The sequence below is a fragment of the Schistocerca cancellata genome, chromosome 4, assembly GCF_023864275.1.
Source record: "Schistocerca cancellata isolate TAMUIC-IGC-003103 chromosome 4, iqSchCanc2.1, whole genome shotgun sequence".
Taxonomy (NCBI): domain Eukaryota; kingdom Metazoa; phylum Arthropoda; class Insecta; order Orthoptera; family Acrididae; genus Schistocerca; species Schistocerca cancellata.
In genome coordinates, this window is record NC_064629.1 from 167,686,547 (window position 1) to 167,703,246 (window position 16,700).

A 16,700-nucleotide genomic window follows, 5' to 3' on the forward strand; every position below is an offset into this window, starting at 1 on the left:
GACTACTTGTACTAAAATTCAGGAGACAGAGGAAAAAAAAACATCATCTACATACTAATTTATGGGTGGTTTCATTCTGTTAATGTCAACAGCCATGGTTTCATTTTAAAAAATCTCAAAAACTGTTGTGGATTGGCAAGACAGCCAACCAACTATAAGGAAGCCGAAAGGCACGCGTTTAAGCTCACGCAGGCTGGCGTGAGGTCTGGAACAGGACAAGGAATTGAGACTAGCAAAAAACGTACGTAGCTTCTGGAATACTTAACTTTAATCCATAATTGGTGAACATCGCTCTTGACGGTACATGTTTTACAGCATCAATAGTAACTGGTAATGGCGCCTTGCTAGGTCGTAGCAAATGACGTAGCTGAAGACTATGCTAACTATCATCTCGGCAAATGAGAGCGTAATTTGTCAGTGAACCATCGCTAGCAAAGTCGGCTGTACAACTGGGGCGAGTGCTAGGAAGTCTCTCTAGGCGCTCAGTCTGCGATCACTGATAGTGGCGAAACGCGGGTCCGACGTATACTAACAGACCGCGGCCGATTTAAAGGCTACCACCTAGCAAGTGTGGTGTCTGGCGGTGACACCACAAAAACAAATCACATTCTAGTAATTATTAAGATTTGTAAGCGAGCTGTAATTGTGGTCCATTGGTTACATTTCATTTCCACGAAAACAGCACATCAATAGCACCTTCCATTTCAGAAGTGTTTGGGGCGTACATTTTACGCAGTTCATCACATATATGTTTTAATATACAAATGTAAAATGATTCTGTATCTTATTTAGTACAGATGTACTGCTGTTCTTTGGTAAATAAGCTTCTCCATGACCTTATAAAGGAAATAAGGAGTTAAACTGGTCAATATTTTATAATTTGTCGTAAAGTAATGTAACAATGGAAGAAGTCAGCACTACTGAATCTCTCATTCAAAAATGAAATGTGTACCCTACTGGGTAGTCATTCATAAATTATTTGAGTATCTGATATTGCAGATGTCTCCTAGTGCCCTATGTAATAATATAAACTGTGAAGCAAGTCAACATACATGAACAAATAAATATTTAAATCACTTTTATTTTCTTACATAATTACACAGTGCACGATAGTAAGTAAAGATCAAGGCATGTGTATAGTGCAACTTGAAAAGCACATATTTTTAAATCTACTCATGTGAAGCTATGGAAGAGTGTGTGTGTGTGTGTGTGTGTGTGTGTGTGTGTGTGTGTGTAAAGGGAAGAGAGAGACAAAGAGAAAGGGAGAGAGAGAGAGAGAGAGAGAGAGAGAAGGAGGGAGAGAGAGAGAGAGAGAAAGCAATATCTGTGTTGATGGAGGAAAGAATAAACTAAATAGGAACAGTAAAATGAATATTAACAACTAATCAGTAGCTGTTAATTTCCTCCTCATTCTTTATGTTCATGTCTCCCTTGAACATTTTATGTTTACTTACCCACTACTGCCCAGTACGCAGACCATTTTTCTATCTTTTTCTGGCTGCAAAATCAATTGTGTACTTTTTAAAAGAGTGATAGAATCTTTGTAATCATGCATATTTTTAAGAGTTATATTTTTATGGACACATTATGTTCTCATAAAATACAACAGAATAGAAGTGAGTCAAACTTACAAAAACATGTAATTTGGCAAAAGATTTTTTTAATTATTACAGTAAGTAGAATTTTACATATTCTTACTACAGTAAACTATGCAACTTCTCACTATCACCATGACCTGAGCCCATAAATCGTATGATTCTATAATCTTCACTGTGACTAAAAACAAATTCAATTCTCACACATATTGTATACAATGTAAATCTTTATGAGATGGATCATGCAAATGACATGTTCATTCAGTTCAGTGGCATTATAATTCACCAGTCGGTGTAATGTAAATAGGTGCAAAGTCTGTGCTGTTATCTTGCTCTAAAGTGATGCTTTGTCGATTGTCCAGATCTAAAACAGAAAGATATATTAATAAAATTCCTTATTATTTGCTGCTACAATAATTTCATCGATATCCCACAACTACAACAGTAAATAAATAGTAAACAGCTTACATTGTAACATAGATCAAAAGTCAAATAGTGCTTCACATATACTCAAAATCTGTAGGTGATGTTTCTCAAATGGGTGCTAAGTAATACTTATAGTTGCTGATAGCTGGGTAGTGTACACACAAAAACAAAAATAGTTGGGTACGAATTTTCTCTGATAGCAATTTCATGAATATGGCTCTCATTGTACCGATAATAATTCTTTATATGGGTGATAGAATTCTGCTCAAAGTACACTATAGTAGCCAATATTGTACATCAACTAAATTCTTAAATCAGAAATGACTACCACAACATTTCAAGGCTCAGATGGAGAACTGATTGACACTATGGATAGACTTAAGTCCCACATGACAAGAGAACACTGAAGGCCATATGTACTTCATGAAAGAATCACAAAATATGAAGGTGCACAAAAAAAGAATGACTAAAAGTCTCTTTTTCCTATCTATAGTGTACAACTGCATGATAATCCATACAAATGTCAAGAAATACTATCCTAGATATATCAGTCAAACACCCAATGAAGCTGCATGGATGTGCTGTTTCTCACTATGGTGATTTTGAATTGACAAGATAAATGATTTAAAAATGTCACTTGACTAAAAATGTTTCAAAAGCTCATACATCTTTTGGCTGTCAGATCAGTCTCATTACATCTGTTCCCAGGGTGGAAGAAACATTTTAACACATGACTCAGATGAAGACTATCTCAAGGGGTCCTCAACCCATAGGCTGATTTTAACAGTAGTGCTTAACTAGACATAGTTCTATTGGAGGTGGTACATCTTTGCCTTCTTCCGACCATGAAACTGACTTCTTTAGTCAGTTATGAAGGGCTTACTATTTAACATGGGCTCTGAACCAAGAATCATCTTGGCGATTTTCACATTAATAAATCAATACCAGAGATTAAAATACACTGACAGGAGAAAAAATTACAACACCAAAAAATAATTAATGTAGGCCAATGAAATTTTTAAAATACATTTTTCTAGGAAACATGTTTAATCAAACACTGCAAAATCACAGGTTAATGTAAGTGCGAGATAAACCATAGCAAATGTGAAATTCTTGTTTATTAATAACTGCTGTAACAGCTAAATGGATGGTTTGGGGGGAATAAACTTATGATAAACACCAAGAAAAAAACAACATTCCTAAATTTCTGTTTAAAAGGTGATGCATGCTGCACCAGTGTGACAATAAACTCCAACAAAATTTCGTCTTCTCTGGAAACAAAGTTTTTAGGCTTATGGCTTCAAAATAAATTCAAATGGCACACACGTATAAACAAAATTAATGGAACACTAAATAAAATATGTTACAGTCTGCATTTACTCTCTGTCAAAGCAAGTTATAGCACTGTCCAAACGTCCTACTTTGCCCAATTCCACAACATCCTACTGTACGGAATTATATTCTGGGGTAATACACCACTTAGTTTAGCCATCTTCTTAACTCAAAAAAGAACTGTAAGAGCAATGCCACATGCTTGACAAACAGATTCTTGCAAACCCCTCTTTCAAAAGTTATCAATTCTCCTTCTTCCCTGTATGTATATACTAGAAATCTGTAAATATATTAGAAAGAACTTAAAATATGTAAATGGAAATTTTCATATTCATGAACAAGATACAAGACAAAAGGAAAAGTTTCATGTCCAGTCAATAAGGACATCAGCCTATAAAACCTTCACAGTAAACAGTGCTATACAGATTTACAATAGTCTTCCACATAAAGTAAAAGACATCATCATTCTTACTCTTTCGTAAAACCCTAAGGGCATTCTTATTGGATCATTGCTTCTATTCAGAAGCAGAATTTCAAGAATTTCTAGATCATTTAAGATACAAAAGACTTGCAGTGCAACTACTGAAAGAACCTTTGTGGATAAAGCTAAAAATTCATGTATATGCTGAAACAATTACTGTATGTGTGTATATATATATATAAAAAGAAAGATGATGAGACTTACCAAACAAAAGTGCTGGCAGGTCGATAGACACACAAACAATCAGAAACATACACACAAAATTCTAGCTTTCGCAACCAACGGTTGCCTCGTCAGGAAAGAGGGAAGGAGAGGGAAAGACGAAAGGATTTAGGTTTTAAGGGAGAGGGTAAGGAGTCATTCCAATCCCGGGAGCGGAAAGAGTTTGGGCCCAAACTCTTTGCCTTTACAAATGTCTGCTTGTGTCTGTGTATATGCGGATGGATATGTGTGTGTGTGTGCGAGTGTATACCTGTCCTTTTTTCCCCCTAAGGTAAGTCTTTCCACTCCCGGGATTGGAATGACTCCTTACCCTCTCCCTTAAAACCCAAATCCTTTCGTCTTTCCCTCTCCTTCCCTCTTTCCTGACGAGGCAACCATTGGTTGCGAAAGCTAGAATTTTGTGTGTATGTTTGTGATTGTTTGTGTGTCTATCGACCTGCCAGCGCTTTTGTTTGGTAAGTCTCATCATCTTTCTTTTTAGATATATTTTTCCCACGTGGAATGTTTCTCTATATATATATATATATATATATATATATATATATATATATATATATATATATATATATACAGACCTATTACAAATGATTGAATCAATTTCATAAATTCACTGTAGGTCCATTCATTGACATATGGTCACGACACACTACAGATACATAGAAAAGCTCATAAAGTTTTGTTCAGCTGAAGCCGCACTTCAGGTTTCTGCCCCCAGAGCGCTCGAGAGTGCAGTGAGACAAAATGGCGACAGGAGCCGAGAAAGCGTATGTCGTGCTTGAAATGCACTCACATCAGTCAGTCATAACAGTGCAACGATACTTCAGGACGAAGTTCAACAAAGATCCACCAACTGCTAACTCCATTCGGCGATGGTATGCACAGTTTAAAGCTTCTGGATGCCTCTGTAAGGGGAAATCAACGGGTCAGCCTGCAGTGAGCGAAGAAACGGTTGAATGCATGCGGGCAAGTTTCACGCGTAGCCCGCGGAAGTCGACGAATAAAGCAAGCATGGAGCTAAACGTACCACAGCCGACGGTTTGGAAAATCTTACGGAAAAGGCTAAAGCAGAAGCTTTACCGTTTACAATTGCTACAAGCCCTGACACCCGATGACAAAGTCAAACACTTTGAATTTTCGGCGCGGTTGCAACAGCTCATGGAAGACGATGCGTTCAGTGCGAAACTTGTTTTCAGTGATGAAGCAACATTTTTTCTTAATGGTGAAGTGAACAGACACAATGTGCGAATCTGGGCGGTAAAGAATCCTCACGCATTCGTGCAGCAAATTCGCAATTCACCAAAAGTTAACGTGTTTTGTGCAATCTCACGGTTTAAAGTTTAAGGCCCCTTTTTCTTCTGCGAAAAAAACGTTACAGGACATGTGTATCTGGACATGCTGGAAAATTGGCTCATGTCGCAACTGGAGACTGACAGCGCCGACTTCATCTTTCAACAGGATGGTGCTCAACCGCACTTCCATCATGATGTTCGGCATTTCTTAAACAGGAGACTGGAAAACCGATGGATCGGTCGTGGTAGAGATCATGATCAGCAATTCATGTCATGGCCTCCACGCCCTCCCGACTTAACCCCATGCGATTTCTTTCTGTAGGGTTATGTGAAAGATTCAGTGTTTAAACCTCCTCTACCAAGAAACGTGCCAGAACTGCGAGCTCGCATCAACGATGCTTTCAAACTCATTGATGGGGACATGCTGCGCCGAGTGTGGGAGGAACTTGATTATCAGCTTGATGTCTGCCGAATCACTAAAGGGGCACATATCGAACATTTGTGAGTGTGTGTGCGTGTGTGTGTTCTGTATCCCACAATCTGGAAAGATTTACAGGATGAATCAATAAACCAATAAATCAATCAATAAATCAACTGCCAGAATGTTGAATACACACATGCAAACGCATTCTGTTGTACAGTGCCAGATGTCAGTCTGTGGGATGGATTTCCATGCCTGTTGCACTTGGTCAGTCACTACAGGGGTGGTTAATGCTGTCTGTATGATGCTGGTGTTGTCACCCGATGATGTCCCATGTGTGTTCCATACATGAATGGTAGCACAACAGGCCAAATCACCAGGCCGACATACAATTTTGCAGTCAGAGTGCATGGGATAACTGTGTGAGTGCTCCTGCTGTCGTACAAAATCACATCTCAGACCAAAACTCCCGGCGTAAGTCCAATGTGTGTAACACACAGATAGGTGGGTGTTGGTCCTCAACTGGCCATTGCAGGGAGCATTGCTCAGTATTTCTACAGGGGACTTCCAAGGACTTGTTGAGTACATTCCATGCCGAGTTGCTGCACTACACCAGTCAAAAGAGGTCTGACATGATATTAGGAAGTATCCCTTGACTTGTGTCACCTCAGTGTAGTTCTCACAGACAATACAATACAAATGGCTACAAAAATGAGCAACTGGAAACGGCTAGCTGAATCTGACCACTTGTTCATTGCATCTAGCTCAATGGTTTCAAATTACTGAACAGATACACTCAGTGATTCCAACAGCTTCATGTAGCACTACTGAACATGGGCTTGTGTTGTATACTGTCCAGTGAGAAAAGTCGGAATGCTTAATAAACATCTTCACATATAAGTTCCAAATTCCTTTACATCAGTAACTTTAAATACACACCTACAACTAGGAACAGGAAAATTATGCATAAACATGACAAATAACTCAAATTCGGCAGTTTTTACTGACATAACATAAAATTGGTAGCTTCTACAAAATTTCTCCATTTCCATTTAAAAATCTTATAAATCTGTAGGCACCAGTTTTCTGATATAGATAACTGGTGGTTATTTAATGTCGGCTGTGGCTATTTCTTGACGACTCTGGGGCAAGGTTGCAGTATGAATGAATCGTGAATCACAAACTGATGTGTTTAATTTTCATATACCAGTGAGCCCATGTAAGTGAATGATAAATTGGTTTAGAATGGATCAACTACCAGCCCATATAAGCAAATGTTCAAGATTTTTAGAATGGGTCAACTGTCAAACTCTCAGTAAACTGTCTCAACGGTTTAAAGGCAGGCAATGGAGGCATTTGTTTATACATTATTAGTTAAGTATGGAAAAAAGGTTAAGGTAAATACATTTTATTTGTTCCCTGATAATGGTAACTCCAGCTTGGAACATCAACAAATTTAGGGAAAGGATACATTGTTACTCGCCATATAAATGACCCGTTGAGTTGCAGACAGGCACAGCAAGAAGACTGTTACACATCAATAGCTTTTGGCCATGCCTTCTTCACAAAGAAAACACACACACATTCACACAAGCAAGCACACTTCCTGCACATGCCACTGCTATCACTGGCAGCTCCAACCGGAATGCGACTGTCACATGAATAACAATATGGAATGGAGAAGTTGTGATGAAGCAAGCTGGGATATTTTCACTTCCCTCTTGTTTTGCCATCTGCCTCCTTAAATTCATGTTTTCATTTTAACTAATTACTATTAACATACATGAGTATAATCTGCATTTTCATAAAACAGAAAGGCTGTCCCTCAGTTTTAAAGAATATAACACCAGATCTAATTTTGTGCTTAGTTTTATGTATGTAATTGATTTTCTAATTTATTTTGACTATTCCTGGTTAATGTCTTTCATTATAGGGTGAAATCAGTAATTGTTTCATAATGTAAATTTTATTGTTGACTTGTAAACACATTTATATTCTATGATAATGATAAACATTTGGAAAAATAATCATTAGGATTCTTAATGTATTTATCTGGCTTTATTCGAAAACACAGCAAAGCCAGCTCTTAATTAATTCCAAAGTAATTACCAGTTTCATCAAAAGTATTGTTTGCATACCTATATCTGTTAATTTCATCATTCAAACAAATAATACAGCTTAACCCTTATAGTAGAAGAAACAGTTAAAAAGACAGAATTTTTCAATGTATTCAATTAATTTAATGAGTTATGTTTTAATTGTAATTTCTGCAACTTAAACATTGAACAATGTGTAGTTTCAGAGCCTATTATTGTGATGACATATAAAGGTCTGATTTTTGGTCCTGCAACATTCAGTCCATGGTTGATTTTCAGACGAGAAACCCGTGCTGGTTAGGTCAACAAGAATGCATCAACTTATCAGTGAAATAAGTGTAAGACAAATAGGTCATGTGTTGAAACAATGACAGTGCCTGTTCAATACGTACTATATTATTCTGCAAGAACTGTGAACTGCGTGGTTAGGTTTTTACTCCTCACAGATATTCAACAGTAAACTATTGTAGCAGTTACATCATTTAAAGTAGTCAATGTTGAACTTCCAGCCTCCATTTTTCTCACAATGCAGTACGTCGACACTGAGGACCTTCAATGAACAGTTAAAGCAGGGGAACATCACAAGGTGAAGGGGCAGGAAGGCAGGGTATGGGTGGGAGAGAGAAGAGCACTGTCTGGTGGGACGTGCAAGAACTAGAAACTGCCAGGCACGGCATTGAGTGGTGGGGTGTGAGGAAAAAAAGGCAAAAACTGTTAATGTGTAACAGTCTTTTCATTTAATATGTAACAGTCATTTCATTGTGCCTGCCTGTAACACAACAGGTCATCCTTACAGTGAGCAGCAATCTATCTTTTTCATAACACTGTTGATATTCTGTTACAAATATTGTTTGATATGTTTGTATGTATGTATTTTTGATAGCAAATAAATGTTGATTTTTTGAAATATTGTTTCACTTCTCAGCACTTTAACATACCAAACTGATCAAGAACATAAGTTATGAAGTTTGCTTTGGCTATTAATAAACTTTATTATTAGTTCCTCAATTCTGATACTATACTCCTGCTTGAAACCATCATTTTATTAATTCTTTTTTAAAGTTACAGCGCCTTTAGCATGAAACCACTGATGCTGTTGCAAGACAGACATCTGGTGGTACACTGAGGTACCTTACGACTGTAGTGCATTGAAGCAGTCACTCACAGCAGTCACTCACAGAGTCCAAAGCAACAGCTGGTGTGGAGATTGTGTGGTTGTAGGAGACTGTGACATGTAACTTTTTTATTATAGTGGCCATATTGAGAAAATTATTGACAGTAAAAGAAATTATATCCTAAGTTACTGTAACATGAATATGAATTTGTAGTACTCCTTTTAAAAGTGGTTTCAAAATGAAGCCACTGGAACAGTACGTAGTTTTAACATAAAATTTATTAAATTTTACGCCAATTTTTGCAATTATTTATGACTATTATTTGTTTTAAATATTATGAGTTCATGGAAATAATGCAAAATAGGATCAGGCCTGATCATGTTTTGCAATCAATGGAGTACGTCGCATGCCTCAACAAGGACATTGCACAATGTTTCCAAATAATTCATGAGGCAATTGTTTGCTTCGATATTCTATACGCTTGGTATCCCATGTACCTAACAACCAGCCAATCTGAACATGTCTTAATCAGGCAAAATGTATCATTGATAAATAAATAATAAATACATCCCTGCAACCTAGGCTGCTTGTCACCTCAAGTATACTACTGATTGCTGCACCATACTCACCATGTTTGAAAAACATTTTTACTTTAGAGTGTCAAATAATGAAAACTCCAGGTTGGAAGATCTGCAATATAAGAAAAAAGATAGATTGCTACTCACCATAAAGATGGCATGTGGAGTTGCAGACAAGTACAACAAAAAGATTGTTACACATTTAGCTTTTGGCTATAACCTTCTTCAGAAAATGGAACAAAAAACACACACACACACACACACACACACACACACACACACACATTCATTCACGCAAGCAAACACACCTCATGTATACATGACTGCCATTTCTGGCAGCTTGGAGTCAATGTGTAAGTGAGGTGTGCTTGCTTGTATGAATGACTGTGTGTGTGGCGTTTCCTGAAGAAGGCTCTGCCTGAAAGCTAAATGTGTAACAGTCTTTACATTGTGCCTGTCTGCAATGCAATGTGTCATCTTTACAGGAGTAGCAATGTAACTTTTGCCTTATATTGTTACTTTCGAATCTGCATGATTTTAATGAGCTTGTAATTGACCACTTTGCTGAAGGGAAGGAGAGGAGAATGGATTTTATCTACAAACCTATTAATTAAGGTACGAGTAGTGTTTTAATTTTGTTTCATGCAGAAAATATTAAAAATTATATACCTGAGCATAAGTTTTTATATTTTAGTATTAGGGTAAAGATTGTGTTAGATGAAGGTTTCTATTATGTTACTTGCTAATACTCTAAATTATATATTTTCACCGGTCAAGAAATGTTCTGAGAAGACAAAACTTTGCATGATATTGTTTGGACAAAATCTCTTAATCTACAGCCCACTGGTTGGCACTTTTAGTGTTGAAAATTGATATTGATTTTTGTTTTCACAGCTGAGATACATGTGTAATCTTAAAACAATGATTCATTTCCCGTTTAAAAACTTATGGCTAGATGCAGTCTCAGCCGGTAACAGCTTTATCTGCCGAAGTCATACTTCCTGATCCTTTTGCACACCACATCATGGGAAAAATGTCACATTTTGGAGAGATCTTTTGTGTGGTACATTAATTAAACTGCAAAGTTCCTTAGTACACAACAGTAAACACAAAAACCACCAAAGTCACCACTTTAACTTTATCGAACATGCAAATCAACATGGAATCTTGTTGTTTTGCTTCTTTCAGTCACTCTGGCTATGCTACAGGTCACACACTTACCAAAGACTTCATTTCATAAAATACTAAAAATAATTACAAGTAAATATTGCAATAAACATTCCCAATGTCCTGTTCTACTTCCAGAAACATGTTTGTGTGATGTCATTTGTCCTGTGCTGTGACTGATTGACAGATGCAAACCAAGCAGATGCCATATTGATCTGTGTGTTTTTGAAGCTGAGTGCGGTATTTGGCAGTTTTTGTTTTTATATTTATATCTCACAAAAATATGCAGTTTAACTGATGTGCAGAATTAATGATCTTTCCAAAATGTGCCACTTTTGGTACGATTTGCTGTGAAAATGTTTTGAGATGTATGATGTCTGTGGATAAAACAGTTACCTCTGTTACAATTTAAAACAGTTTGAAGATGGATTCATTATTATGGGAAAAGGAATTGTTAATTATGAAACACAAATTGTTGAAAATATGATGAGAATTACTGCAGGCAGAGGTAAAGGGGACAATGAAATGCACTGGATTGAACCTTCAAACTAGGCAGGCTTCTCTTATGACCATAGGTATGTGGAATTTTGTCTTCACAGCAGTAGGTTCTTGCTTCCACAATAGGATGGCAATGATGAACTTTATTAATGATGACATGGCAAAGAGATTGTTATTTAAACTAGAAATGGCAAGTCCCTGCAGTATAGACATTCCAAAAGGGTACAACTCCCTTCAAAATTTAGTGAAACAGCAACTTTTCACGTCAATAGAAAATATGGACAGTGTAAAAGATCTGTTGTTGTATTGAAGGCAGTTTGACTTCCATGTTCAAACATAGATGCCAAGCAGCAGTATTCACACTATACATGGTGTCCCGTGTATGTTGACCACCCCAAATAAGTTTCTGTGCAGAATCAAACTGTAACATGTATCAAGTAAATTTGGTTTAGCTACCATGAGAACATTAACCAGTATGACCGACTTTTTTGTACCTTTGCTTCATTACAAAGATATTAATAACAGTACATCCTTTTTAAATAGTATTCTGTATTTTTTATTTGATAATCCACTTCCTCTCCTCAAGACTTGCTTAGAAAAGTGCCACAGTCTACCATTCAAGTAAACATGATTTTATTAAAAATGTAACACAAAACTGACTTTGACTCTCCTGTACAAGCACATAGCACAAGGTACCCTGGGTAATGTAACTCATCCACTTCCTGGAGTTTACAGTAAACAAATGGAAACACAAGGATAATTCACACTGGTCACTCAGTAAACCGTCTTCAGTTGCAGTTTTGTTTCCTTACAGAAATTTGAGGTTACAATAATACTTACTTTTGAAAAACTTTCAACTTTGTTAGGATGCAGAGTTATTTGTTTTTTGACTGGTTAATTTCAATAGGTTTGATGTAAAAGCTTTTTAAATAATGGAAAAAAGTGAGATGTGTGATGTCAATAAATGTATTACAAAATGTATTCAGTGATTGTGAATTCTTTGACATCAGCTGCATTAGGTATAGACCTGCTACCTATTTCTGTAACATGAAAATTTGTGCCGTACAGGACTCAAACCCAGAGCTTCCACTTATCATGAGCAGTTGCCTAAACCACTTTGGCTATCCACGCACACTTCCCAGACTAATCCAAATCTCCACATGCCACACTGTATACTTCACTGGTGCTCACAACATTACTTGGATTCTTGCAACAGGGAGAATGAGACTACAAGGAGTCAAGATCAACGTTGTTATCATTGTTTTGCCCATCTACACATGTTTCGTATAGTTCATTTTACAATGTATGTTTCTTCAGCCATGCATTCATGTCTGAAGAAACAGAAATTGTAAAATAAACCGAAATATTCTACAACTAATAGATATATGTTCATTATCAACATAAAACTTTAAAAAAATGACAAAAGCAATGAAACTAGCAAATTGTTGAAAACACAATGAGAATTACTTCAGGCAGAGGTGAAGGGAACAGTGAAATGCACTGGGTTGAGCCTTCAAACTAGGCAGGCTTCTCTTATGACCATAGATAAGTAGAATTTTAAGTTTACAGCAAAAATGGTTCAAATGGCTCTGAGCACTATGGGACTCAACTTCTAAGGTCATCAGTCCCCTAGAACTTAGAACTACTTAAACCTAACTAACCTAAGGACATCACACACATCCATGCCCGAGGCAGGATTCGAACCTGCGACCGTAGCGGTCGCGCGGTTCCAGATTGCAGCGCCTTTAACTGCTTGGCCACCACGGCCGGCAAGTTTACAGCAGTAGGTACTTGCTTCAGCAATAGGGTATAAGACTGTTGTCTGGAAATCATTTTAAATGATTAATTATCTCATTTTGTGCTAATTACATTATTATTCCCTTTTGAATTTCAGGATTTAAAAAAATGGAAATGAAATTCAAATAATCTGAAAGCCCACGAAAATGCTCCTTTTGAGTTGTGTGATGCCTGTGATGTCACTGGGTAGCTCGCTGCTCCTACTGTCACAAAGCTCATTCACAGAGATATCTTGTTTTAGAAGTTACGTTTCAACAAATGGGTTATAAATGTTGTGTTGCACCGCACTGTACAAACATATCTACAAAAACTCCTGAAAAATTGTTTTTGAGTGTCCCAAAGGATTAGAAGATGCACAATAAGTCATTGCGCTGTACCAATGAAATGCCAAAACGCCAATGCACAAATTCCCTAACTTAAGAATGTCCTGCACTCTGAAGTTAACATTAATTTACTTCCAAGATATGCTTTCCCACTGTTGCAAGGAAGGACAGCACCATCCAATGAAATTAAACTCACAGTGAAAGTTCGAAGAATTAACTGTTGTTATATACAACACTGTGTGCTAACTTTGGCAGCTCAGTTGATGGACTACAATAGTTAACAATCAGTCATCCCTAGGTCAATGCTTCAAATCCTGTCTGAAGGAATATTTTAACTTATTTGTAAAGGCCTCAACAATCCTCTCACATGAAAACGAAATCACATTTGCAAAACTTCACAACACTGGTCAGAAACATAGCATTGTTAAGTTTTCCCTGCTATTTACATACTCTTGCAATCGCAACCTCTGTTCACACACGTCACCTTCAAGAAGATTTCTAGTTAATGTGACCAAACACTTTTCACTCTATTGGACATAATCCTTTTTTCATCTTTGTAGTGTCCACGTGGGGTCCTTATCATTAAAAGTTTCATCATCTTACACAAATATAGAAAGTTAAGTCTAACATTGATGTTAGTTTCCACTAAAAAATATCACAGCCCTTACGTTTGTGTCAGCTGCATGTTTTATATTTCTCCGCATACAAAACCTCATTCATCTACATCTACATACATACCCCGCAATCCACCATACGGTGCGTGGTGGAGGGTACCTCGTACCACAACTAGCATCTTCTCTCCCTGTTCCACTTCCAAACAGAACGAGGGAAAAATGACTGCCTATATGCCTCTGTACGAGCCCTAATCTCTCTTCTCTTATCTTTGTGATCTTTCCGCGAAATATTAGTTGGCGGCAGTAAAATTGTACTGCAGTCAGCCTCAAATGCTGGTTCTCTAGATTTCCTCAGTAGCAATTCACGAAAAGAACGCCTCCTTTCCTCCAGAGACTCCCACCCAAGTTCCTGAAGCATTTCCGTAACACTCGTGTGATGATCAAACCTACCAATAACAAATCTAGCAGCCCGCCTCTGAATTTCTTCTATGTCCTCTCTCAATCCGACCTGATAGGGATCCTAAATGCTCGAGCAGTACTCAAGAATAGGTTGTATTAGTGTTTTATAAGCGGTCTCCTTTACAGATGAACCACATCTTCCCAAAATTCTACCAATGAACCGAAGACGACTATCCGCCTTCCCCACAACTGCCATTACATGCTTGTCCCACTTCATATCGCTCTGTAGTGTTACGCTCAAATATTTAATCGACGTGACTGTGTCAAGTGCTACACTACTAAAGGAGTATTCGAACATTACAGGATTCTTTTTCCTATTCATCTGCATTAATTTACATTTATCTATATTTAGAGTTAGCTGCCATTCTTTACACCAATCACAAATCCTGTCCAAGTCATCTTGTATCCTCCTACAGTCACTCAACGACGACACCTTCCCGTACACCACAGCATCATCAGTAAACAGCCGCACATTGCTATCCACCCTATCCAAAAGATCATTTATGTAGGTAGAAAACAACAGCGGACCTACCACACTTCCCTGGGGCACTCCAGATGATACCCTCACCTCCGATGAACACTCACCATCGAGGACAACGTACTGGGTTCTATTACTTACGAAGTCTTTGAGCCACTCACATATTTGGGAACCAATCCCATATGCTCGTACCTTAGTTAGGAGTCTGCAGTGGGGCACCGAGTCAAACACTTTCCGGAAGTCAAGGAATAGGGCATCCGTCTGATACCCTTTACCCTTCATCCATGGTACGCAAGATATCATGTGAAAAAAGAACGAGTTGTGTTTCGCAGGAGCGATGCTTTCTAAAGCTGTGCTGATGCATGGACAGCAACTTCTCTGTCTCAAGGAAATTCATTATATTCGAACTGAGAATATGCTCGAGAATCCTGCAACAAACCGATGTTACGGATATTGGTCTTTAATTTCTACCCTTCTTATATACAGGCATCACCTGCGCTTTTTTCCAGTCGCTCGCAACTTTGCGTTGGGCAAGAGATTCGCGATAAATGCAAGCTAAGTAAGTAGCCAATGCAGTAGAGTACTCTCTGTAAAACCGAATTGGAATCCCATCAGGACCTGGCGATTTATTTATTTTCAACCCCTTCAGCTGCTTCACAACCCCAGGGATGTTCTCCATACGGGAATCTGTATGAGACTCAAACGGCGGTATGTTTGTACAATCCTCCTGCGTGAAAGATTTCTCAAATGCTAAATTTAAAATTTCAGCTTTCATTTTGCTGTCTTCCGTTGCCAGGCCAGACTGATCAGTGAGCGACTGGATGGAAGCCTTTGACCCCCTTACCGATTTTACGTAAGGCCAGATTTTCGTTGGGTTTTCAGCAAGATCTTTTGCTAAGGTGTGATGGTGGTAGTGGTTGTATGCTTCGCGCATCGCTCTTTTTACAGCAGCACAAATCTCTACTAACTTTTGCCTGTCCTCATTCTCCCGATCTTTCTTGTACCGCGAGTGCAACTGTCTTCGCTTCCTGAGCATCTCTGAATTGCGCTGTTAAACCACGGTGGGTCTTTTCCGTCCATAACCGCTTTGGCACATACTTCTCCAATGCGTGATTTACAATGTGTTTAAAATTTGCCCATAATTCTTCCACGTCCATCGTACCGGAAGTAAATGAAGTCGATTCATTTACTAAGTGGGATGCTAACAACTGCTTATCTGCTCTTTCTAATAAGAATACTCTCCTAGCCTTCTTGACCGACTTTTTAACTTTCGTAACCATAGTCGTAATGACAACATCATGATCACTAATCCCTGTCTCAACACTGACACCGTCGATGAGGTCTGGTCCGTTCGTGGCTACCAGATCTAAAATATTTCCATTATGTGTTGGCTGTTGATTTAGCTGCTCAAGACAGTTTTCGGATAATGTGTTCAAAAGTAATTCACACGATGGCTTGTCTGTACCACCTGTAATGAATCCATAGACATCCCAGTCTATACTAGGTAGGTTGAAGTCGCCTCCGACTAATATAGCATGATCCGAGTACTTCTGCAATAGAGTGTAGACTCCCTTTGAATGATTCTAGAACTGTCACGGTGGAACCTGGTGGCCGGTAATAACACCCAACCGTTAACTTTATTTCTCCTAGCCCTGTTAAATGTGTCCAGATAACTTCACAATCACACTCTACTTTGACCTCAGTAGACACAATATTTTTGTCAACTGCAATGAAGAAACCACCTCCTACGGTGTCTAATCTGTCTTTCCGATACGCATTCCAACCCTCACTAAATATTTCAGAACTTCC

General features: G+C 38.0%; 1 protein-coding gene across 1 annotated transcript in view; it reads right to left on the reverse strand.

Moving 5' to 3' along the window:
• Positions 1 to 1,760: 1,760 nt before the first annotated feature.
• LOC126184692 (uncharacterized) overlaps positions 1,761 to 16,700 on the reverse strand; it is a 331,999-nt gene continuing 317,059 nt past the window's right edge. Inside the window, exon 17 of the mRNA XM_049927189.1 lies at positions 1,761 to 1,959. Within this exon, the coding sequence (XP_049783146.1) occupies positions 1,920 to 1,959 (40 nt within the window). The 3' untranslated portion in view covers positions 1,761 to 1,919. The remainder of the gene's footprint in view (positions 1,960 to 16,700) is intronic.